Source organism: Heterodontus francisci, chromosome 34, assembly GCF_036365525.1.
Source record: "Heterodontus francisci isolate sHetFra1 chromosome 34, sHetFra1.hap1, whole genome shotgun sequence".
Lineage (NCBI taxonomy): Eukaryota > Metazoa > Chordata > Chondrichthyes > Heterodontiformes > Heterodontidae > Heterodontus > Heterodontus francisci.
Genome location: NC_090404.1, coordinates 38,811,267 through 38,836,729, shown reverse-complemented (window position 1 = coordinate 38,836,729; position 25,463 = coordinate 38,811,267). Strand labels below are relative to the sequence as shown.

At 50.9% G+C, this 25,463-nt stretch overlaps 1 protein-coding gene across 5 annotated transcripts in view; it reads left to right on the top strand.

The window, feature by feature from the left end:
- Window positions 1-24,151, top strand: part of LOC137349390 (zinc finger protein 229-like) — a 69,559-nt gene extending 45,408 nt beyond the window's left edge. The window contains exons 1-3 of one of the 5 annotated variants that reach the window (XM_068014908.1): window positions 13,959-14,046; window positions 21,500-21,620; window positions 22,048-24,151. In XM_068014908.1, coding sequence (XP_067871009.1) covers window positions 22,148-23,509 — 1,362 coding nt within the window. In that variant the 5' untranslated portion in view covers window positions 13,959-14,046; window positions 21,500-21,620; window positions 22,048-22,147 and the 3' untranslated portion in view covers window positions 23,510-24,151. Of the gene's footprint in view, window positions 1-13,958; window positions 14,082-21,499; window positions 21,621-22,047 lie in introns of those variants that run through there. The other 4 variants (XM_068014909.1, XM_068014907.1, XM_068014910.1 and 1 more) reach the window with 4 other exon arrangements.
- The last annotated feature ends 1,312 nt before the right edge of the window (window positions 24,152-25,463 follow it).

The following is a 25,463-nucleotide window of genomic DNA, read 5'->3' as shown; positions in this document are numbered from 1 at the left end:
GAGCTGGAAAATCCTGTCTCAAAACACATCCCACCCTGTTCACACTGAGAATCCCAGGGTGGAGAGCTGGGACATCCTGTCTCAAAACACATCCAGCCCTGTTCACACTGAGAATCCCAGGGTGGAGAGCTGGGACATCCTGTCTCAAAACACATCCCACCTAGTTCACACTGAGAATCCCAGGGTGGAGAGCTGTGTCATCCCGTCTGAAAACACATCCCACCCAGTTCACACTGAGAATCCCAGAGTGGAGAGCTGAGAGACATCCCGTCTCAAAACACATCCCAGCCTGTTCACACTGAGAATCCCAGGGTGGAGAGCTGGGACATCCTGTCTCAAAACACATCCCACCCTGTTCACACTGAGAATCCCAGGGTGGAGAGCTGGGACATCCTGTCTCAAAACACATCCCACTCTGTTCATACTGAGAATCCCAGGGTGGAGAGCTGGAACATCATGTCTCAAAACACATCCCACTCTGTTCATACTGAGAATCCCAGGGTGGAGAGCTGGGACATCATGTCTCAAAACACATCCCACACTGTTCAGACTGAGAATCCCAGGCTGGAGAGCTGGGACTTCCTGTCTCAAAACACATCCCACCCTGTTCATACTGAGAATCTCAGGGTGGAGAGCTGGGACATCCTGTCTCAAAGCACATCCCACCCTGTTCAAACTGAGAATCTAAGGCTGGCGAGCTGCGACATCCTGTCTCAAAACACATCCCACTCTGTTCATCCTGAGAATCCCAGAGTGGAGAGCTGGGACATCTTGTCTCAAAACACATCCCACCCTGTTCAAACTGAGAATCCCAGGGTGGAGAGCTGGGACAGCCTGTCTCAAAACACATCCCACTCTATTCATACTGGGAATCCCAGGGTGGAGAGCTGGGACATCCTGTCTCAAAACACATCCCACTCTGTTCATCCTGGGAATCCCAGGGTGGAGAGCTGGGACATCCTGTCTCAAAAAACATCCTACCCTGTTCACACTGAGAATCCCAGGGTGGAGAGCTGGGACATCTTGTCTCAAAACACATCCCACCCTGTTCAAACTGAGAATCCAAGGCTGGCGATCTGGGACATCCTGTCTCAAAACACATCCCACTCTGTTCATACTGGGAATCCCAGGGTGGTGAGCTGGGACATCCTGTCTGAAAACACATCCCACTCTGTTCATCCTGAGAATCCCAGAGTGGAGAGCTGGGACATCCGTCTCAAAACACATCCCACACTGTTCATACTGAGAATCCCAGGATGGAGAGCTGGGACATCTTGTCTCAAAACACATCCCACTCTGTTCATACTGAGAATCCCAGAGTGGAGAGCTGGGACATCCATCTCAAAACACATCCCACACTGTTCATACTGAGAATCACAGGGTGCAGAGCTGGAAAATCCTGTCTCAAAACACATCCCACCCTGTTCACACTGAGAATCGCAGGGCGGAGAGCTGGGACATCCTGTCTCAAAACACATCCCACACTGTTCATACTGAGAATCCCAGGGTGGAGAGCTGGGACATCCTGTCTCAAAACACATCACACCCTGTTCATACTGGGAATCCCAGGGTGGAGAGCTGGGACATCCTGTCTGAAAACACATCCCACTCAGTTCATACTGAGAATCCCAGGGTGGAGAGCTGGGACATCTTGTCTCAAAACACATCCCACTCTGTTCATACTGAGAATCCCAGAGAGGAGAACTGGGACATCCGTCTCAAAACACATCCTGCCCTGTTCATACTGAGAATCCCAGAGTGGAGAGCTGGGACATACTGTCACAAAACACATCCCACTCTGTTCATCCTGAGAATCCCAGAGTGGAGAGCTGGGACATCTTGTCTCAAAACACATCCCACTCTGTTCATACTGAGAATCCCAGAGTGGAGAGCTGGGACATCCCGTCTCAAAACACATCCTGCCCTGTTCATACTGAGAATCCCAGAGTGGAGAGCTGGGACATACTGTCACAAAACACATCCCACACTGATCACACTGAGAATCCCAGGGTGGAGAGCTGGGACATCTTGTCTCAAAACACATCCCACCCTGTTCATACCGAGAATCCCAGGGTGGAGAGCTGGGACATCCTGTCTCAAAACATATCCCACCCTGTTCATACTGAGAATCCCAGGGTAGAGAGCTGGGACATCCTGTCTCAAAACACATCCCACCCTGTTCATACTGAGAATCCCAGGCTGGAGAGCTGGGACATCCTGTCTCAAAACACATCCCACCCTGTTCATACTGAGAATCCCAGGCTGGAGAGCTGGGACATCTTGTCTCAAAACACATCCCACTCTGCTCATACTGGGAATCCCAGGGTGGAGAGCAGGGACATCCTGTCTCAAAACACATCCCACCCTGATCATACTGAGAATCCCAGGGTGTAGAGCTGGGACATCCTGTCTCAAAACACATCCCACATTGTTCAGACTGAGAATCCCAGGGTGGAGAGCTGGGACATCCTGTCTCAAAACACATCCCACCCTGATCATACCGAGAATCCCAGGGTGGAGAGCTGGAAAATCCTGTCTCAAAACACATCCCACCCTGTTCATACTGAGAATCCCAGGGTGGAGAGCTGGGACATCATGTCTCAAAACACATCCCACCCTGTTCATACTGAGAATCCCAGAGTGGAGAGCTGGGACATCCTGTCTCAAAACACATCCCACCTTGTTCATACTGAGAATCCCAGAGTCGAGAGCTGTGACATCCTGTCTCAAAACACATCCCACCCTGTTCATACTGAGAATCCCAGGCTGGAGAGCTGGGACATCCTGTCTCAAAACACATCCCACCCTGATCATACTGAGAATCCCAGGGTGGAGAGCTGGGACTACCCTTCTCAAAACACATCCCACCCTGTTTATACTGAGAATCCCAGGCTGGAGAGCTGGGACATCCTATCTCAAAACACATCCCAGCCTGTTCATACTGAGAATCCCAGGGTGGAGAGCTGGAAAATCCTGTCTCAAAACACATCCCACCCTGTTCATACTGAGAATCCCAGGGTGGAGAGCTGGGACATCCTGTCTCAAAACACATCCAGCCCTGTTCACACTGAGAATCCCAGGGTGGAGAGCTGGGACATCCTGTCTCAAAACACATCCCACCCTGTTCACACTGAGAATCCCAGGGTGGAGAGCTGGGAGATCCTGTCTCAAAACACATCCCACCCTGTTCATACTGAGAATCCCAGGGTGGAGAGCTGGGACATCCTGTCTCAAAACACATCCTCCCCTGTTCAGACTGAGAATCCCAGGGTGGAGAGCTGGGACATCCTGTCTCAAAACACATCCTCCCCTGTTCAGACTGAGAATCCCAGGGTGGAGAGCTGGGACATCCTGTCTCAAAACACATCCCACCCTGTTCATACTGAGAATCCCAGGGTGGAGAGCTGGGACATCCTGTCTCAAAACACATCCCACCCTGTTCAAACTGAGAATCCCAGGCTGGAGAGCTGGGACATCCTGTCTCAAAACACATCCCACCCTGTTCATACTGAGAATCCCAGGATGGAGAGCTGGGACATCCTGTCTCAAAACACATCCCACCCTGTTCAAACTGAGAATCCCAGGCTGGAGAGCTGGGACATCCTGTCTCAAAACACATCCCATCCTGTTCATACTGAGAATCCCAGAGTGGAGAGCTGAGAGACATCCCAACTCAAAACACATCCGTGCCTGTTCATACTGAGAATCCCAGGGTGGAGAGCTGGAAAATCCTGTCTCAAAACACATCCTGCCCTGTTCACACTGAGAATCCCAGGGTGGAGAGCTGAGAGACATCCCAACTCAAAACACATCCCTGCCTGTTCATACTGAGAATCCCAGGGTGGAGAGCTGGGACATCCTGTCTCAAAACACATTCCACTCTGTTCATACTGAGAATCCCAGGGTGGAGAGCTGGGACATCCTGTCTCAAAACACATCCCACCCTGTTCATATTGAGAATCCCAGGGTGGAGAGCTGTAACATCCTGTCTCAAAACACATCCCACCCTGTTCATACTGAGAATCCCAGAGTCGAGAGCTGTAACATCCTGTCTCAAAACACATCCCACCCTTTTCATACTGAGAATCCCAGGGTGGAAAGCTGGGACATCCTGTCTCAAAACACATCCCACCTTGTTCATACTGAGAATCCCAGGGTGGAGAGCTGGGACATCCTGTCTCAAAACACATCCCACCCTGTTCACACTGAGAATCCCAGGGTGGAGAGCTGGGAGATCCTGTCTCAAAACACATCCCACCCTGTTCATACTGAGAATCCCAGGGTGGAGAGCTGGGACATCCTGTCTCAAAACACATCCTCCCCTGTTCAGACTGAGAATCCCAGGGTGGAGAGCTGGGACATCCTGTCTCAAAACACATCCTCCCCTGTTCAGACTGAGAATCCCAGGGTGGAGAGCTGGGACATCCTGTCTCAAAACACATCCCACCCTGTTCATACTGAGAATCCCAGGGTGGAGAGCTGGGACATCCTGTCTCAAAACACATCCCACCCTGTTCAAACTGAGAATCCCAGGCTGGAGAGCTGGGACATCCTGTCTCAAAACACATCCCACCCTGTTCATACTGAGAATCCCAGGATGGAGAGCTGGGACATCCTGTCTCAAAACACATCCCACCCTGTTCAAACTGAGAATCCCAGGCTGGAGAGCTGGGACATCCTGTCTCAAAACACATCCCATCCTGTTCATACTGAGAATCCCAGAGTGGAGAGCTGAGAGACATCCCAACTCAAAACACATCCGTGCCTGTTCATACTGAGAATCCCAGGGTGGAGAGCTGGAAAATCCTGTCTCAAAACACATCCTGCCCTGTTCACACTGAGAATCCCAGGGTGGAGAGCTGAGAGACATCCCAACTCAAAACACATCCCTGCCTGTTCATACTGAGAATCCCAGGGTGGAGAGCTGGGACATCCTGTCTCAAAACACATTCCACTCTGTTCATACTGAGAATCCCAGGGTGGAGAGCTGGGACATCCTGTCTCAAAACACATCCCACCCTGTTCATATTGAGAATCCCAGGGTGGAGAGCTGTAACATCCTGTCTCAAAACACATCCCACCCTGTTCATACTGAGAATCCCAGAGTCGAGAGCTGTAACATCCTGTCTCAAAACACATCCCACCCTTTTCATACTGAGAATCCCAGGGTGGAAAGCTGGGACATCCTGTCTCAAAACACATCCCACCTTGTTCATACTGAGAATCCCAGGCTGGAGAGCTGGGACATCCTGTCTCAAAACACATCCCACCCTGATCATACTGAGAATCCCAGGGTGGAGAGCTGGGACATCCTGTCTCAAAACACATCCCACTCTGTTCATACTGAGAATCCCAGGCTGGAGAGCTGGGACTACCCGTCTCAAAACACATCCCACCCTGTTTATACTGAGAATCCCAGGCTGGAGAGCTGGGACATCCTGTCTCAAAACACATCCCACCCTGTTCATTCCGAGAATCCCAGGGTGGAGAGCTGGGACATCCCGTCTCAAAACACATCCCACACTGTTCATACTGAGAATCCCAGGGTGGAGAGCTGGGAGATCCTGTCTCAAAACACATCCCACCTAGTTCACACTGAGAATCCCAGGGTGGAGAGCTGTGTCATCCCGTCTGAAAACACATCCCACCCAGTTCACACTGAGAATCCCAGAGTGGAGAGCTGAGAGACATCCCGTCTCAAAACACATCCCAGCCTGTTCACACTGAGAATCCCAGGGTGGAGAGCTGGGACATCCTGTCTCAAAACACATCCTACCCTGTTCACACTGAGAATCCCAGGGTGGAGAGCTGGGACATCCTGTCTCAAAACACATCCCACTCTGTTCATACTGAGAATCCCAGGGTGGAGAGCTGGAACATCATGTCTCAAAACACATCCCACACTGTTCAGACTGAGAATCCCAGGGTGGAGAGCTGGGACATCCTGTCTCAAAACACATCCTACCCTGTTCATACTGAGAATCCCAGGCTGGAGAGCTGGGACTTCCTGTCTCAAAACACATCCCACCGTGTTCATACTGAGAATCTCAGGGTGGAGAGCTGGGACATCCTGTCTCAAAGCACATCCCACCCTGTTCAAACTGAGAATCTAAGGCTGGCGAGCTGCGACATCCTGTCTCAAAACACATCCCACTCTGTTCATCCTGAGAATCCCAGAGTGGAGAGCTGGGACATCTTGTCTCAAAACACATCCCACCCTGTTCAAACTGAGAATCCCAGGGTGGAGAGCTGGGACATCCTGTCTCAAAACACATCCCACTCTGTTCATACTGGGAATCCCAGGGTGGAGAGCTGGGACATCCTGTCTCAAAACACATCCCACTCTGTTCATACTGGGAATCCCAGGGTGGAGAGCTGGGACATCCTGTCTCAAAAAACATCCTACCCTGTTCACACTGAGAATCCCAGGGTGGAGAGCTGGGACATCTTGTCTCTAAACACATCCCACCCTGTTCAAACTGAGAATCCAAGGCTGGCGATCTGGGACATCCTGTCTCAAAACACATCCCACTCTGTTCATACTGGGAATCCCAGGGTGGAGAGCTGGGACATCCTGTCTGAAAACACATCCCACTCAGTTCATACTGAGAATCCCAGGATGGAGAGCTGGGACATCTTGTCTCAAAACACATCCCACTCTGTTCATACTGAGAATCCCAGAGTGGAGAGCTGGGACATCCGTCTCAAAACACATCCTGCCCTGTTCATACTGAGAATCCCAGAGTGGAGAGCTGGGACATACTGTCACAAAACACATCCCACTCTGTTCATACTGAGAATCCCAGAGTGGAGAGCTGGGACATCTTGTCTCAAAACACATCCCACTCTGTTCATACTGAGAATCCCAGAGTGGAGAGCTGGGACATCCCGTCTCAAAACACATCCTGCCCTGTTCATACTGAGAATCCCAGAGTGGAGAGCTGGGACATACTGTCACAAAACACATCCCACCCTGATCACACTGAGAATCCCAGGGTGGAGAGCTGGGACATCCTGTCTCAAAACACATCCCACCCTGTTCATACCGAGAATCCCAGGGTGGAGAGCTGGGACATCCTGTCTCAAAACACATCCCACCCTGTTCATACTGAGAATCCCAGGGTAGAGAGCTGGGACATCCTGTCTCAAAACACATCCCACCCTGTTCATACTGAGAATCCCAGGCTGGAGAGCTGGGACATCCTGTCTCAAAACACATCCCACCCTGTTCATACTGAGAATCCCAGGCTGGAGAGCTGGGACATCTTGTCTCAAAACACATCCCACTCTGTTCATACTGGGAATCCCAGGGTGGAGAGCTGGGACATCCTGTCTCAAAACACATCCCACCTAGTTCATACTGAGAATCCCAGGGTGGAGAGCTGTGTCATCCCGTCTGAAAACACATCCCACCCAGTTCACACTGAGAATCCCAGAGTGGAGAGCTGAGAGACATCCCGTCTCAAAACACATCCCAGCCTGTTCATACTGAGAATCCGAGGGTGGAGAGCTGGAAAATCCTGTCTCAAAACACATCCCACCCTGTTCATACTGAGAATCCCAGGGTGGAGAGCTGGGACATCCTGTCTCAAAACACATCCCACCCTTTTCATACTGAGAATCCCAGAGTGGAGAGCTGGGACATCCTGTCTCAAAACACATCCAGCCCTGTTCACACTGAGAATCCCAGGATGGAGAGCTGGAAAATCCTGTCTCAAAACACATCCCACTCTGTTCACACTGAGAATCCCAGGGCGGAGAGCTGGGACATCCTGTCTCAAAACACATCCCACACTGTTCATACTGAGAATCCCAGGGTGGAGAGCTGGAAAATCCTGTCTCAAAACACATCCCACCCTGTTCACACTGAGAATCCCAGGGCGGAGAGCTGGGACACCCTGTCTCAAAACACATCCCACACTGTTCATACTGAGAATCACAGGGTGGAGAGCTGGAAAATCCTGTCTCAAAACACATCCCACCCTGTTCACACTGAGAATCCCAGGGCGGAGAGCTGGGACATCCTGTCTCAAAACACATCCCACACTGTTCATACTGAGAATCCCAGGGTGGAGAGCTGGGACATCCTGTCTCAAAACACATCTCACCCTGTTCATACTGAGAATCCCAGAGTGGAGAGCTGGGACATCCTGTCTCAAAACACATCCTATCCTGTTCATACTGAGAATCCCAGGGTGGAGAGCTGGGACATCCTGTCTCAAAACACATCCCACCTAGTTCATACTGAGAATCCCAGGGTGGAGAGCTGTGTCATCCCGTCTGAAAACACATCCCACCCAGTTCACACTGAGAATCCCAGAGTGGAGAGCTGAGAGACATCCCGTCTCAAAACACATCCCAGCCTGTTCATACTGAGAATCCGAGGGTGGAGAGCTGGAAAATCCTGTCTCAAAACACATCCCAGCCTGTTCACACTGAGAATCCCAGGGCGGAGAGCTGGGACATCCTGTCTCAAAACACATCCCACACTGTTCATACTGAGAATCCCAGGGTGGAGAGCTGGAAAATCCTGTCTCAAAACACATCCCACCCTGTTTACACTGAGAATCCCAGGGCGGAGAGCTGGGACACCCTGTCTCAAAACACATCCCACACTGTTCATACTGAGAATCACAGGGTGGAGAGCTGGAAAATCCTGTCTCAAAACACATCCCACCCTGTTCACACAGAGAATCCCAGGGCGGAGAGCTGGGACATCCTGTCTCAAAACACATCCCACACTGTTCATACTGAGAATCCCAGGGTGGAGAGCTGGGACATCCTGTCTCAAAACACATCACACCCTGTTCATACTGAGAATCCCAGAGTGGAGAGCTGGGACATCCTGTCTCAAAACACATCCTATCCTGTTCATACTGAGAATCCCAGGGTGGAGAGCTGGGACATCCTGTCTCAAAACACATCCCACCGTGTTCATACTGAGAATCCCAGGGTGGAGAGCTGGGACATCCTGTCTCAAAGCACATCCCACCCTGTTCAAACTGAGAATCTAAGGCTGGCGAGCTGCGAATCCTGTCTCAAAACACATCCCACTCTGTTCATACTGAGAATCCCAGAGTGGAGAGCTGGGACATCTTGTCTCAAAACACATCCCACTCTGTTCATACTGAGAATCCCAGGGTGGAGAGCTGGGACATCCTGTCTCAAAACACATCCTACCCTGTTCATACCGAGAATCCCAGGGTGGAGAGCAGGGACATCCTGTCTCAAAACACATCCCACCCTGTTCATACTGAGAATCCCAGGGTGGAGAGCTGGGACATCCTGTCTCAAAACACATCACACCCTGTTCATACTGAGAATCCCAGAGTGGAGAGCTGGGACATCCTGTCTCAAAACACATCACACCCTGTTCATACTGAGAATCCCAGAGTTGAGAGCAGGGACATTCTGTCTCAAAACACATCCCACTCTGTTCATGCTGAGAATTCCATGGTGGAGAGTTGGGACATCCTGTCTCAAAACATAGAATCATTTATCGCACAGAACAAGGCCATTCGGCCCATCAATTCCATGTCAGCTCTCCAGGGAGCAATCCACTCAGTCCCACTGCCCCACATCAGCCCATGGCCCTGCAAGTTTATTTCCTTCAAGTGACCATCCAGTTTCCTTTGAAAATCATTGATTATTTCCACTTCCACCACACACATTGGCAGTGAGTTCCAGGTCAGAACCACTTGCTGCATAAGAAGTTCTTCCTCACATTCCTGCTGCAACTCTTCCTCAAAACCTTCAATCTGTGTTCCCTGGTTCTTGTACCATTAGTTCATGGGAACAGTTTTTCTTTGTCTAATTTATCAAAGTCTGTCAGAATCTTGTACATTTCGATGAAATTTCCCCTCAATCTCCTTTGCTCCAATGAGAACAACCCCAACTTCTCCAACCTACCCTTGTAACTAAAATCCCCCATCACTGGAACCATTCTGGGAAATTTCCTCTGCAGCCTCCCCTGGACCCTCACATTCTTCCTGAAGTGTGGTGACCAGAACTGGACACAATCCTCTAGTTGGGGTCTAACCAAAACTTTATCAAGGTTCAGCATCCTCCTGTCATCGGCCTTACTGTTTTCACCCGATCCTGTGTCCCACCCTCCCAGCCCTTCAATACCTGAACATGACACTGGACCTGCCCTCCTATCGAATTGAACTGCCCCATGACTATGACCGTTCCCTCCACCAGCCAGTAGCCTGACTTCAACCCACAGGACCCCAATGTGGACAATAATGACCTGAACATAGGCCCCTCATTCACCTCCCCTTCACTGACTCTAACTCCCACCACCATACCCAGGATGTTAGGCCTTTCCCTCCGTCCTCCCTTACATCCCTCCTCCTCTGTCCCTCCATGAAGCTGAACCCCACCCTTTGAACGTTCCCTCCCCTCCCCCCTTTTCACTCCCGATTCACCCTTGCTGGTCCTGAGCCTTTAGCCAACCATCCATTCCACTGTTGCCCTTCCTTGTGCAGCAGAGTTCCAGTGGCACGGTGGCACAGTGGTTAGCACCGCAGCCTCACAGCTCCAGCGACCCGGGTTCAATTCTGGGTACTGCCTGTGTGGAGTTTGCAACTTCTCCCTGTGCCTGCGTGGGTTTCTTCCGGGTGCTCCGGTTTCCTCCCACATGCCAAAGACTTGCAGGTTGATAGGTTAATTGGCCATTATAAATTGCCCCTAGTACAGGCAGGTGGTAGGGAAACATAGGGACAGGTAGAGATGTGGTAGGAATATGGAATTAGTGTAGGATTAGTATAAAATGGTGGTTGATGGTCGGCACAGACTCGGTGGGCCAAAGGGCCTGTTTCAGTGCTGTATCTCTAATCTAAAAAAAAATCTAAAGTAAACCGCTAATGTCAGACACAAGGGCACAAAGCCGACTGGACTTGTGAAAATGAGGAACTGAAAGAAATTAGTATTAATAAAGAGGTAGCACCAGAAAAATTAACTGGAATGAAGGTTGAACAACCCTTGGCCTAGATGAGCTACATCCAAGAGTTTTGAAGGAGGTGGTTATAGAGATAGTGGATGATTGGTGGTTATCTTTCACAATTCTATAGATTCTGGAAAGGTTCCTGCAGACTGGAAAGTAGAAAATGTAAGCCCACTATTTAAGAAAGGAGGGAAAGAACAAATGGTGAACTACAGACCTGTTAGTTTGATGTCACTAGTAGGGAAAAGGTTAGAATTTATTATAAAGGATGTGATAAGTAGACACTTAGAAAATAATGACGTAATCAGGCAGAGCCAACATGGATTTATGAAACAGTAATCATGTTTGACAAACCTGCTTGGTTTTTTTGAGGCTGTTACTTGTCGCACAGGTAAAGGAGAACCAGTGGATGTGATATATTTGGATTTTCAGAAGGCTTTTGCTCAGGTCTCACACAGGAGCTTAGTAACCAAAATTAGAACTCATGAGATCCGGGGTAATATACTGCTATGGATTGAGAATTGGTTAACAGATAGAAAACAGAGAGTAGGAATAAATGGGTCATTCTCAGGATAGCAGGCTGTTACCAGTGGGGTACCATAGGATTAGTGCTGGGGTTGCAGCTGTTCACAATCTATAGAAATGATTTGGATGTGGGGACTGAATGTAATAATTCCAAATTTGCTGATGACATAAACCTAGGTGGGAATGTGAGTTGTCAGGAGGATGCAAGGAGGGTTCAAGGGGACTTGGACAGGCTAAGCGAATGGGCAAGAACATGAGATGGAATATAATGTGATTAAGTGTGAAGCTATCAACTTTGATTGAAAAAAGACAGAAAGACAGAGTATTTCTTAAATGGTGAGTGGTTGGCCATGTGAGCCGCATGGAAGATGGCAGGATCCCCAAAGACACATTGTACAGCGAGCTCGCCACTGGTATCAGACCCACCGGCCGTCCATGTCTCCGTTATAAAGACGTCTGCAAACGCGACATGAAATCGTGTGACATTGATCACAAGTCGTGGGAGTCAGTTGCCAGCATTCGCCAGAGCTGGCGGGCAGCCATAAAGACAGGGCTAAATTGTGGCGAGTCGAAGAGACTTAGTAGTTGGCAGGAAAAAAGACAGAGGCGCAAGGGGAGAGCCAACTGTGCAACAGCCTCAACAAACAAATTTCTCTGCAGCACCTGTGGAAGAGCCTGTCACTCCAGAATTGGCCTTTATAGCCACTCCAGGCGCTGCTTCACAAACCACTGACCACCTCCAGGCGCGTATCCATTGTCTCTCGAGATAAGGAGGCCCAAAAGAAAAAGAAGAGTGGTTGGGAAGTGTTGATGTCCAAAGGGACCTGGGTGTCCTTGTTCATGAGTCACTAAAAGATGGCATGCAGATGCAGCAAGCAATTCGGAAGGCAAATGGTATGTTGACCTTCATCACAAGGGGTTTTGAATACAGGAGTAAAGAAGTGCAACTGTATAGAGCTTTTGTGAGACTGTACCTAGAGTATTGTGTACAGTTCTGGTCTCCTTATTTAACAAAGGATATCGTTGTCATAGATGGAGAGCAATGGAGGATCACCAGACTAATCCCAGGAATGGTGGATTGTTTTATGAGGAGAGATTGAGGAAACGGAGCCTGTATTCTCTAGAGTTTTGAAGAATGAGAGGTGATCTCATTGAAACTTACAAAATTCTTACAGCATATGACAGGGTGGATGTAGATAGCTCACCCTGGCTGGTGAGTCTACATCCAGGAGACATAGTCTCAGAATAAGGGGTAAGGCATTTAAGACTGAGATAAGAAGGAATTTGTTCACTCAGAGGATGATGAATCTTTACCCCAGAGGGCTGTGGAAGCTCAATAATCGAGCATGTTCAAGACAGAAATCGATAGATATCTGGATACTAATAACATCAACGGATGTGGGGATAGTGCGAGGAAGCGGCTTTGAGGTAGATGCTCAGCCATGATCTAATTGAATGGTGGAACAGGCGCGATGGGCTGAATGGCCTATTGCTGCTCCAATGTTCCTCACTCCACAGATACTGCCAGAGGTGCTGTGCGTTTTCTGCTTTCATTCAGCAAATAAGGCATTTTGACTGTGAATGTCTGCATAAAAACAGGAATTTTTCATTCCCTGACCAGGAATCCAACCCAAGCTGCAGCAGTGAAAGTGCCAAATTCTAACCACTAGACCACCAGGAAAGCTCTGCAATGTCCCTTCAGGTTAGCTGCTTTTCCCATTTCACTTTCAGCAGGAAATTTCCAGGATTCCCTGAAGATTCGAGTTCTGCCACAGTCATTTTACACAGAGAAAACTGGTTCAAATTCATCAAACCAAATGGCATTCCCATTCATTTGCTGATGGTGCAATTTTCCTTTGAAAAACTGCAAGGATCTTTATTAAAATACATTTTCTTACTTTTTTTAGTGTTTATTTCTCACTCATTTTTACATTTTGTTTAGTTTCTAACAAACCCACAGCATCTAATTCATACCATCAAAGTTTAATGTTTCCAATTAGAAAGAGGAGCTGAGCGTCAAGCGGTTTAAAAGGACACAGCAGATGTGACTGTGATCAGTTTCCAAGTCAGTGATCTCCCCCAGACAGACAAGTAAAGAAAGCAAAATGCAATTCACTGCGAGCAGGATTTAAAACGGTTCAGGACAAACTCAGCAAACTTCAAAATCCAACACTTTAAACACTCGGCCATCACAACCCAACAAACACCGTGTATTCTCACTGTTTAGATTGTTTGCAGCCTGCGAGCCCCGGGCTTTATGAACCCGCCTTCCTCTCACCTGCTGGAACCGCGCTCTCTGTCTCAGAGCCTGCCGGCCGCGCATGCTCAGTTCATACCGCCCACCTGAGTGATTGACGGACCAATAAGTGCAAAGGGGGCGGGTCTGGAGGACCGAGCGGGCGTTGGGTCCTCCAATCAGTCGGAGCAGGTGAGGGGCGGGGCTTGTGGCACGCAGAGACTCTCCGCTCCTCTCACTGTTGATGACGCGCTTCCATCAATCACCCGCACATTGTGAGCTGTCAGGTCAGAGGTCACTGGCGAGAGCTTCAAGTCACAGTATTTAGTGTGGATACAATGTGAGTAATGGCGGGAGAGTTTCGCTGTTGTAACGGTGAGTGGCGGGGAGGCTTCAGAAACACCCGGCAGCTGCGGGGCTTCTCCCGGTGACAGGCCCGGGGTTAATGACCGCCAGATTTCCAGCTCTTTTGGAGGAATTAAAGATTAATAAAGTGTAACATCAAAGGAGAAAACTTGAAAGGAAACTGAGCTCAGTTATAAAGGGGCCTGGGGGAGGGGAGGGAGGAACCATTTGGGACACAGCACAGGGCAGGAGGTTCCCCCTCCTCCACTCCCTGGTTCCACTAAGACTCCCCTTGGACTGGGCCACACCTGGGCAGGGCTGGCTCAAGGTGCAGGAAGCTGCTAGGCTGAGCTGTAGACTGGGAGGAGTGGGGGGTTTGACTGACAGGCCTGGGGAGGGGGAATATCAGGGCAGGAACAGTGGCGCAGTGGTTAGCACCGCAGCCTCACAGCTCCAGCTCCGGTTTCCTCCCACAAGCCAAAAGACTTGCAGGTTGATAGGTAAATTGGCCATTATAAATTGTCGCTAGTGTAGGTGGTAGGGAAATATAGGGACAGGTGGGGATGTTTGGTAGGAATATGGGATTAGTGTAGGATTAGTATAAATGGGTGGTTGATGTTCGGCACAGACTCGGTGGGCCGAGGGGCCTGTTTCAGTGCTGTATCTCTAATCTAATCTAATCTACACACACTGATCCCCCTTTTCCTCCTGGGATCTTTTACTGGAGTCGTGTTGCTGAGTGTTTCTAAACTCTGTCTGCCTATCCCGGTAATGTCGGTGGATTGTAGGTTGCTGTGAGTGTTGGACTATATTGTCTCTCCTCATTCTTCCTCCCTCTCCCACTCTGAGTTCCAGGCTGCAGGCACCGGCTGTTTGATGTGCCTGAAACATTAAATATGTTTCTCTCTTCACAGAGACCTGCTGAGTATTTCCAGCATTTTCTCCTTTTATTTCAGATTTCCAGCATCTGCAGGACTTTGCTTTTGTTTTATTGCACGAGTTGCTCACAGAATCAAAGTCAGTGAAGGTGCTCGAGCTGGACGGAAGCAGTCGTGTCAGATCCTCAGTGGGTGAGAAATCGCCGAGTGCAGGGGAGGAATGAAGCTGGCGGATGTGCAGGGAGGCTTCAGAAATATCCGGTGTAGGCCTCAACACCCCCAATAAGAAACTCCCAGTCTCGCGTTCCAAGGAGAACAATCCCACCTTCTCCAACCTAACCTTGTAGCTAAATTCCCTCATCCCTGGAACCATTCTGGTAAATCTCCTCTGCACCCTCTCAAGGACCTTCTCATCCTTCCTAAAGTGTGGTGATCAGAACTGGATGTAATACTCTAGTTGTGGCTGAACCAGAGTTTTATAAAAAGTTTCCCTTAACTTCCCTGCTTTTGCACTCAATACCTCTATTTATCAAGTCAAAGATCCCATATTCTTTGCTAACTGTTCTCAATATGTCCTGCCACCTTCAATGATCTATACATATAAACCAGCAGGTCCCTCTGTCCTGCACATTCTTTAGATCTGTGCCATTAAGCATATATTGTCTCTCTCTATCCCTTCTGACAACCTGGAAATTTTCAGGATGTTAGAACTGATAGTATAGATCAGGAGTGTCCAGCCATTTTGCATGAGGGGCTACTTTCAAAATTTTGTACTACATAGGGGGCCGGAGGTGAGCAACTTTCGGAAAGGTAAAGGTATTAGAAATTTATTTGACTGTTCATCAGAATAACAAAAATGTGCATTTTTGTGAATAAGCTTTAAAGGAGGAAACTAATGTATTAACTTACTTTCCCAACACTATGTTGAACACTGATTTAGTGAGTTACCTGGCATGGTTTTTGCTTGCAGTCGTAGACATTGTCTACCTGCACACTTGATGTAGCGATGCAGAGAATTCCAGATAGATTCCATTTGTGAGGAGAGATGTTGATCTCGCACTCTCCCTGTCTCCTGCTCTCTCTATTTATTTTATTTAGAGATACAGCACTGAAACAGGCCCTTGGGCCCACCGAGTCTGTGCCAACCAACAACCACCCATTTATACTCACCCTACAGTAACCCCATATTCCCTACCACCTACCTGCACTCGGGGCAATTTCCAATGGCCAATTTACTTATCAACCTGCAAGTTTTTGGCTGTGGGAGGAAACCGGAGCACCCAGCGAAAACCCACGCGGTCACAGGGAGAACTTGCAAACTGCGCACAGGCAGTACCCAGAATCGAAGCCGGGACCTGGAGCTGTGAGGCTGCGGTGCCAACCACTGCGTCTCTCTCTCTCTCCTCTTCCCCCCCCCCGCCCCTCCCCCCGCTCTCTCTCCCCCACTCTCTCGCTCCACCCTGCTCTTTCTCTCGCTCCCCCCTGCTCTCTTTCTCTCGCTCCCCCCTGCTCTCTTTCTCTCGCTCCCCCCTGCTCTCTCTCTCTCGCTCCCCCCTGCTCTCTCTCTCTCGCTCCCCCCTGCTCTCTCTCTCTCGCTCCCCCCTGCTCTCTCTTTCTCGCTCCCCCCTGCTCTCTCTTTCTCGCTCCCCCTGCTCTCTCTTTCTCGCTCCCCCCTGCTCTCTCTTTCTCGCTCCCCCCTGCTCTCTTTCTCGCTCCCCCCTGCTCTCTTTCTCGCTCCCCCCTGCTCTCTTTCTCGCTCCCCCCTGCTCTCTTTCTCGCTCCCCCCTGCTCTCTTTCTCGCTCCCCCCTGCTCTCTTTCTCGCTCCCCCCTGCTCTCTTTCTCGCTCCCCCCTGCTCTCTTTCTCGCTCCCCCCTGCTCTCTTTCTCGCTCCCCCCTGCTCTCTTTCTCGCTCCCCCCTGCTCTCTTTCTCGCTCCCCCCTGCTCTCTTTCTCGCTCCCCCCTGCTCTCTTTCTCGCTCCCCCCTGCTCTCTTTCTCGCTCCCCCCTGCTCTCTTTCTCGCTCCCCCCTGCTCTCTTTCTCGCTCCCCCCTGCTCTCTTTCTCGCTCCCCCCTGCTCTCTTTCTCGCTCCCCCCTGCTCTCTTTCTCGCTCCCCCCTGCTCTCTTTCTCGCTCCCCCCTGCTCTCTTTCTCGCTCCCCCCTGCTCTCTTTCTCGCTCCCCCCTGCTCTCTTTCTCGCTCCCCCCTGCTCTCTTTCTCGCTCCCCCCTGCTCTCTCTCTCTCGCTCCCCCCTGCTCTCTCTCTCTCGCTCCCCCCTGCTCTCTCTCTCTCGCTCCCCCCTGCTCTCTCTCTCTCGCTCCCCCCTGCTCTCTCTCTCTCGCTCCCCCCTGCTCTCTCTCTCTCGCTCCCCCCTGCTCTCTCTCTCTCGCTCCCCCCTGCTCTCTCTCTCTCGCTCCCCCCTGCTCTCTCTCTCTCGCTCCCCCCTGCTCTCTCTCTCTCGCTCCCCCCTGCTCTCTCTCTCTCGCTCCCCCCTGCTCTCTCTCTCTCGCTCCCCCCTGCTCTCTCTCTCTCGCTCCCCCCTGCTCTCTCTCTCTCGCTCCCCCCTGCTCTCTCTCTCTCGCTCCCCCCTGCTCTCTCTCTCTCGCTCCCCCCTGCTCTCTCTCTCTCGCTCCCCCCTGCTCTCTCTCTCTCGCTCCCCCCTGCTCTCTCTCTCTCGCTCCCCCCTGCTCTCTCTCTCTCGCTCCCCCCTGCTCTCTCTCTCTCGCTCCCCCCTGCTCTCTCTCTCTCGCTCCCCCCTGCTCTCTCTCTCTCGCTCCCCCCTGCTCTCTCTCTCTCGCTCCCCCCTGCTCTCTCTCTCTCGCTCCCCCTTGCTCTCTCTCTCTCGCTCACCCCTGCTCTCTCTCTCTCGCTCACCCCTGCTCTCTCTCTCGCTCACCCCTGCTCTCTCTCTCGCTCACCCCCTGCTCTCTCTCTCGCTCACCCCTGCTCTCTCTCTCGCTCACCCCTGCTCTCTCTCTCGCTCACCCCTGCTCTCTCTCTCGCTCACCCCTGCTCTCTCTCTCGCTCCCCCTGCTCTCTCTCTCGCTCCCCCCTGCTCTCTCTCTCGCTCCCCCCTGCTCTCTCTCTCGCTCCCCCCTGCTCTCTCTCTCGCTCCCCCCTGCTCTCTCTCTCGCTCCCCCCTGCTCTCTCTCTCGCTCCCCCCTGCTCTCTCTCTCGCTCCCCCCTGCTCTCTCTCTCGCTCCCCCCTGCTCTCTCTCTCGCTCCCCCCTGCTCTCTCTCTCGCTCCCCCCTGCTCTCTCTCTCGCTCCCCCCTGCTCTCTCTCTCGCTCCCCCCTGCTCTCTCTCTCGCTCCCCCCTGCTCTCTCTCTCGCTCCCCCCTGCTCTCTCTCTCGCTCCCCCCTGCTCTCTCTCTCGCTCCCCCCTGCTCTCTCTCTCGCTCCCCCCTGCTCTCTCTCTCGCTCCCCCCTGCTCTCTCTCTCGCTCCCCCCTGCTCTCTCTCTCGCTCCCCCCTGCTCTCTCTCTCGCTCCCCCCTGCTCTCTCTCTCGCTCCCCCCTGCTCTCTCTCTCGCTCCCCCCTGCTCTCTCTCTCGCTCCCCCCTGCTCTCTATCTCGCTCCCCCCTGCTCTCTCTCTCGCTCCCCCCTGCTCTCTCTCTCGCTCCCCCCTGCTCTCGCTCTCGCTCCCCCCTGCTCTCGCTCTCGCTCCCCCCTGCTCTCTCTCTCGCTCCCCCCTGCTCTCTCTCTCGCTCCCCCCTGCTCTCTCTCGCTCCCCCCTGCTCTCTCTCTCGCTCCCCCCTGCTTTCTCTCTCGCTCCCCCCTGCTTTCTCTCTCGCTCCCCCCTGCTTTCTCTCTCGCTCCCCCCTGCTCTCTCTCTCGCTCCCCCCTGCTCTCTCTCTCGCTCACCCCTGCTCTCTCTCTCGCTCACCCCTGCTCTCTCTCTCTCGCTCACCCCTGCTCTCTCTCTCTCGCTCCCCCCTGCTCTCTCTCTCGCTCCCCCCTGCTCTCTCTCTCGCTCCCCCCTGCTCTCTCTCTCGCTCCCCCCTGCTCTCTCTCTCGCTCCCCCCTGCTCTCTCTCTCGCTCCCCCCTGCTCTCTCTCTCGCTCCCCCCTGCTCTCTCTCTCGCTCCCCCCTGCTCTCTCTCTCGCTCCCCCCTGCTCTCTCTCTCGCTCCCCCCTGCTCTCTCTCTCGCTCCCCCCTGCTCTCTCTCTCGCTCCCCCCTGCTCTCTCTCTCTCGCTCCCCCCTGCTCTCTCTCTCGCTCCACCCTGCTCTTTCTCTCGCTCCCCCCTGCTCTCTTTCTCTCGCTCCCCCCTGCTCTCTCTCTCTCGCTCCCCCCTGCTCTCTCTCTCTCGCTCCCCCCTGCTCTCTCTCTCTCGCTCCCCCCTGCTCTCTCTTTCTCGCTCCCCCTGCTCTCTCTTTCTCGCTCCCCCCTGCTCTCTTTCTCGCTCCCCCCTGCTCTCTTTCTCGCTCCCCCCTGCTCTCTTTCTCGCTCCCCCCTGCTCTCTTTCTCGCTCCCCCCTGCTCTCATTCTCGCTCCCCCCTGCTCTCTTTCTCGCTCCCCCCTGCTCTCTTTCTCGCTCCCCCCTGCTCTCTCTCTCGCTCCCCCCTGCTCTCTCTCTCGCTCCCCCCTGCTCTCTCTCTCGCTCCCCCCTGCTCTCTCTCTCGCTCCCCCCTGCTCTCTCTCTCTCTCTCGCTCCCCCCTGCTCTCTCTCTCTCTCTCTCGCTCCCCCCTGCTCTCTCTCTCTCTCTCTCGCTCCCCCCTGCTCTCTCTCTCTCTCTCTCGCTCCCCCCTGCTCTCTCTCTCTCTCTCTCGCTCCCCCCTGCTCTCTCTCTCTCTCTCGCTCCCCCCTGCTCTCTCTCTCGCTCCCCCCTGCTCTTTCTCTCTCTCTCGCTCCCCCCTGCTCTCGCTCTCTCTCTCGCTCCCCCCTGTTCTCTCTCTCACTCCCCCGTGCTCTCTCTCTCTCTTTCTCGCTCTCCCGCCCCCTCCCTCACTCTCTCTCTCTCTGCCGGCCTCTGTCTCTCTGTTCCGCTCCCAGGGCCCGATCTCCACGGCAGCCTGCTCCCAGGGCCCGGTTACCACTGCACCTTGCTGCTGGGCCTGCACCTCATCAGACGGTGATGAAGAGCATGAGGCCCAGGCCGAGTCTGTACGCAGGCAGAGCCAGTGCTTGACCTTGGTCCTGAGCTCACGGCTGCCAAGGCTGTTTGGGCGGGAAGTGCCGGCAGAGAAGCAGCTCCGCCCGGGCACCGCCATCTTAGTACAGGAGCCAAAATATCGGGTACTGAAGCTTGCCCACCATCTTGGTACAGGAGGACATGTGCAATGAGGCGTATCCGCCATCTTGGTAAAGGAGCTGTAACCATTGTCAGTCACTGAATGTTTTGGCAGGTCCGATGGATACCATTGACAGGCTGGATTCTGGCCCATGGGCTGGATGTTCTGGAGTGTCGAACGAGGAGGTGTAGAGTAAAAGTTAGAGCCAGACCTTTAAGGAGTGAAGTTAGGAAACATTTCTACACACAAAAGATGGTGGAAGTTTGAAACTCTCTTCCACAAACAGCAGTTGATGCGAGATCAATCTTCATGTTAAATCTGACATTGATAGATCTTTGTTAACCAAAGGTATTAATGGATATGGGACAAAGTCAGGTATATAGAGTTAGATCACAGATCAGCCATGATCTCATTTCCTGGTGGAACAGGCTCGAGGGGCTAAATGGCCAACTCCTAGAATCATAGAAACTTACAGCACAGGAGGAGGCCATTCAACCCTTTGTGCTTGTGCTGGCCCTTTGAAAGAACAGTTGTGCTTAGTCCCACACACCCACTTGTTGTTTGTAAGCCTGTAAGTTCCTCATTCTCAAATACCTGTCAACTCCCTTTTAAAATGACTGAATCAGGTTCAACCACCTTTTTCAGGTGCAGCGTTCCAGATCCTGACAAGTCTCTGTTGTTACAACAACTGCTGAACTCAATGTTGAGTCCGGAAGGTTGTTAAGTCCTCCAGCTCCCATTGAGCTTCATTGGAACAGGGCAGGAGGCCGAGGACAGAGAGGTCAGAGTGGGAGTGGGACGGAGAATTAAAATGGGAAGTGACTGGAAACTCAGGAACATGCTTGCAGACTGAATGGAGATGGTTCTCAAAGTGATCACCCGATCTGTGTTTGCTCTTCCCAATGTAGAACAGATCTCATTGTGAGCAGTGAATATAATATACAAAATTGTAAAAAGTACAAGTAAATCACTGTTTGGTTTCATCCCACAAAACCCTGAGAATAGCCCAAAGGGAGCTACTTTATTTGAAGAGTAAAAGTTACAAAGTAAAGCAAACCAATTGCTGGAATATTAAACTCCACCCCAGCTATAAAGAATATTAACACAGCAGATATAAACCCCACTGTCAGAATGAATATGGTTCAGTCCTGGATGTGATTAACAGCAGCAATAATTACAGAATGCAACAGCTACAGTCACTTGTGAACTCACTGGTGTCTCAGCATTTTGGATATCGATTAAATTCCTTCCCACAGATGGAGCAGGTGAACGGCCTCTCGTTATATTATTATAATATAATACTATCTTTAATATCATCTAATAAGATATTCTTTCTTACAGTTCAGTGGGATGTAAACAGTAACCCCAGCACCTTCAGGAGAGATGGTGTGAAAGCCCCTGTGTGCAGAGTGAGCATCAAATCAATGTGTGGAAATCCTCTCCTAATCCCCTGTAAAAGGAGGTAATAAAAGTCATCACTGTCAGTACAGGATAGAAATTCAGAACAGACAATTCGAGATCCTATGGAACATTTTATTCCTCTCTTGTTCCCCCAAAGCTGTAAATCGAAGTCCCACACACTCTCCCTCCTCCCTGTGCTGAAATCCAAACCCATGACACCATCGGCACCATTTCTTTCCTCCTCTGCCAGTTTTCTCCCTCCCTCTACTGTGGCTGGGTTCAGTTCTCCAGCCCCTGTGTGCAGAGTGAGAATAAAATTAATGAGTCAATGATTTTCTCTCCTGCTCACTGGGGCCATGAAGCCCCGCCCACTCTCTGTTCTGGTCCCACAAATTACCAGATTCATTCAGCTCAATTTCACAACTTGTCTTTGTGTTTTTGTGGGTTCTCTCTCACTCCCTTTTTCCTGTTGTAACTTCATGTTACAGGGTATTAGAAAGGGAGGATTTGCGGACAGGAAAATCAAACCACCTCAAGATGTGACAGTCACTCGATTCATCAGGATCTGAATATCATCGGCCTTTGATCATGGAAGCAAAAAGTATGGAGAAACCATACAAGTGTTCTGTGTGTGGACGAGGCTTCAGCCGATCAGCTGGCCTGTCGACACACAAGTGGAGTCACATTGGGGAGAAGCTGTGGAAATGTGGGGACCGTGAGAAAGAATTCAATTTTACGTCTGAGCTGGAAACTCATCGAAACAGTCAAACTGAGGAGAGGCCGTTCATCTGCACTGAGTGTGGGAAGGGATTCACTCAGTCATCCTCCCTACTCACACACCAGCGAGTTCACACTGGGGAGAGGCCATTCACCTGCACTGAGTGTGGGAAGGGATTCACTCAGTTATCAAACCTGCAGACACACCAGCGACTTCACACTGGGGAGAAGCCGTTCACCTGCTCCGAGTGTGGGAAGGGATACGTTCATTTATGCGCCTTACTGACACACCAGCGAGTTCACACTGAGGAGAGGCCGTTCACCTGCTCTGATTGTGGGAAGGGATTCATTCATTCATCCGCCCTACTACAACACCAGCAAGTTCACACTGGGGAGAGGCCGTTCACCTGCTCTGAGTGTGGGAAGGGATTCATTCATTCATCCGCCCGACTAAAACACCAGCGAGTTCACACTGGGGAGAGGCCGTTCACCTGCTCAGAGTGTGGGAAGGGATTTACTCGGTCATCCAACCTTCTGAGACACCAACAAGTTCACACTGGGGAGAGGCCGTTCACCTGCTCTGATTGTGGGAAGGGATTCATTCATTCATCTGCCCTACTAAAACACCAGCGAGTTCACACTGGGGAGAGGCCGTTCACCTGCTCTGAGTGTGGGAAGGGATTCATTCGTTCATCCGCCCTACTGATGCACCAGCGAGTTCACACTGGGGAGAGGCCGTTCACCTGCTCTGAGTGTGGGAAGAGATTCTCTCTGTCATGGAACCTGCTGGCACATCAACGAATTCACACTGGGGAGAGGCCATTCACCTGCTCTGATTGTGGGGAGGGTTTTACTCATTCATCCACCCTGCTGATACACCAGCGAGTTCACACTGGGGAGAGGCCGTTCACCTGCTCTGATTGTGGGAAGGGATTCACGACTTCACCCAAGCTGGTGAACCACAAGCGAGTTCACACTGGTGAAAGGCCATTCACTTGCTCTGAGTGTGGGAAGGGATTTGCTGATTCAACCGCTCTTCTGAGGCACCAGCGAGTTCACACTGGGGAGCGGCCATTCACCTGCTCCGTATGTGGGAAGAGATTTACTCAGTCATCCCACCTGGTGTCACACCAGTTCATTCACACTGGGGAGAGGTCATTCATCTGCTCCGTGTGTAGGAAGGGATTCACTCAGCCATCCTGTCTGCTGAGACACCAGCGGGTTCACAGATAACTACAGGGGTTGGATTCTGCTGTTGCTGCTGTTAATCACATCCAGACTGAACCATGTTCATTCTGACAGTTGGGGTTTATTTCTGATGTCAGTTGCTCCTCTTGGACTGAGCGTCTGCCCCACAGCATCTCTCGTTCATGTGTGAATAGACCATCGTGTCTTCAAACCTCATTTTCAATTTAAATCCACTCAGTCAATGTACTGAACAAAAGATGAACAATAAACAGATCACAGGCCAATCCTGTAACTCTATATTGACACGAAAAAGTCTGTTCTTTAGCTCAAGAATGAGGCTGTTTAAGCTGTGTGTGTTTCTAAGCACTCGTAGACTGGAATTGTTGGATAGACAGGCTGTTCACAACTGTTAACATGTCAGATAGTGATAGTGAAGTAAACTCACCAATTTATAAGCTCAGACTCCGGTCCCTGCTGTAATTAATACTCAGCATCCATTAGTGTTGATTTACAGTCAATCACTGAATCGTCTGGTTAATCTTTGTTACTTGTTTTGTGAAATACTCTCCCTATTAGTGCTGAACTGCTGGATAACTCTGATTACATTTAAATGTGTTTATACCTGTTTATAAAGTGTCTGTGTGTCCAGATTTAACTAAGTTGTGATTTGTAACCAATAAATGATGTTTCGGGTGTGACTTGTCATCTGGTATCTTGGTGATTTGTCAAGAAAGATTTAATTCACTCACTCAGCAGCTCGAGAGGAACCAGACTGAGGTTTAATGAACATAAGAAATAGAAGCTGGAGGAGGCCATTCGGCCCTTCGAGCCTGCTCTGCCATTCACCCAGATCATGGCTGATCTTCTCAACTCCACCTTCCCGCACTATCCCCATCTCCCTTAATTACCGTAATACCCAAAAATCTGTCAATCTCTGTCTTAAATATACTCAATGACTGAGCATCCACTGCTCCCTGGGGAAGAGAATTCCAAAGATTCACAACCCTTTCAGTGAAGAAATTTCTCCTCATTTCAGTCCTAAATGTCTGATCCCTTATCCTGAGACTGTGACCCGGTGTTCTAGATTGCCCAGACAGGGGAAACATTTTCTCAGCATCGACCCGGTCAAGTCTCTTAACAATTTATGTTTCAGTCAGATCACGTCTCATTCTTCTAATCCTCAGGGAATATAGACCTAGTTTACTCAATCTCTCCTCATAGGAGGAGATGGAGCAGAGTGGGGATGCTGTACAATAGTGGTTCTGTTACTGAACTAGTAATCCAGAGGCCTGGACTAATGATGCCAAGACATGAATTCAAATCCCACCACTGCAATTAAAACACTAGGATCAATATTGGTGACCATGAAACTACGGATTGTCCTAAAAACCCACCTGGTTCACTAATTTCCTTCAGGGAAGGAAATTTGCCGTCCTTACCCGATCTGGCCTATATGTGACTCCAGATGCACAGAAATATAGTTGACTCTTAACTACCCTATGAAATGGCCTAGCAAGACACTCAGTTATATTCAAGGAGGTAGCTCACCACCACTTTCTCAGGGGCAATTAGGGATGGGCAATAAATGCTGGCCATTTCAGGAACACCCACAGTCCATGAATAAATAGAACAATCCCAGGAACCAGACGAGTGAACCTTCATTGCATTCCCTCAATGGTGTTATGTCCTTCCTTAGGTAAGGAGACCAAAACTGCACACACTACTCCAGGTGGGGCCTCACCAATGTCCTGTATAATTGTAGTAAGACTTCTTTACCCTTATACCCCAATCCCTTTGTAACAAAAGCTAACATACCATTTGCCTTCCGAATTGCTTGCTGTACGTCCATGTTAACTTTCTGTGATTCACGTACAAGGACACCGTTACATGTGCCTTGCTTTTAAAAAAGAAAAAAACTTGGAGTTCTGTGTTTTGCAAGACTGAGAAAATTGAATGCTGAACTGGATGGGGAACAGTCTCCGAGGCAACTTATTTCCAA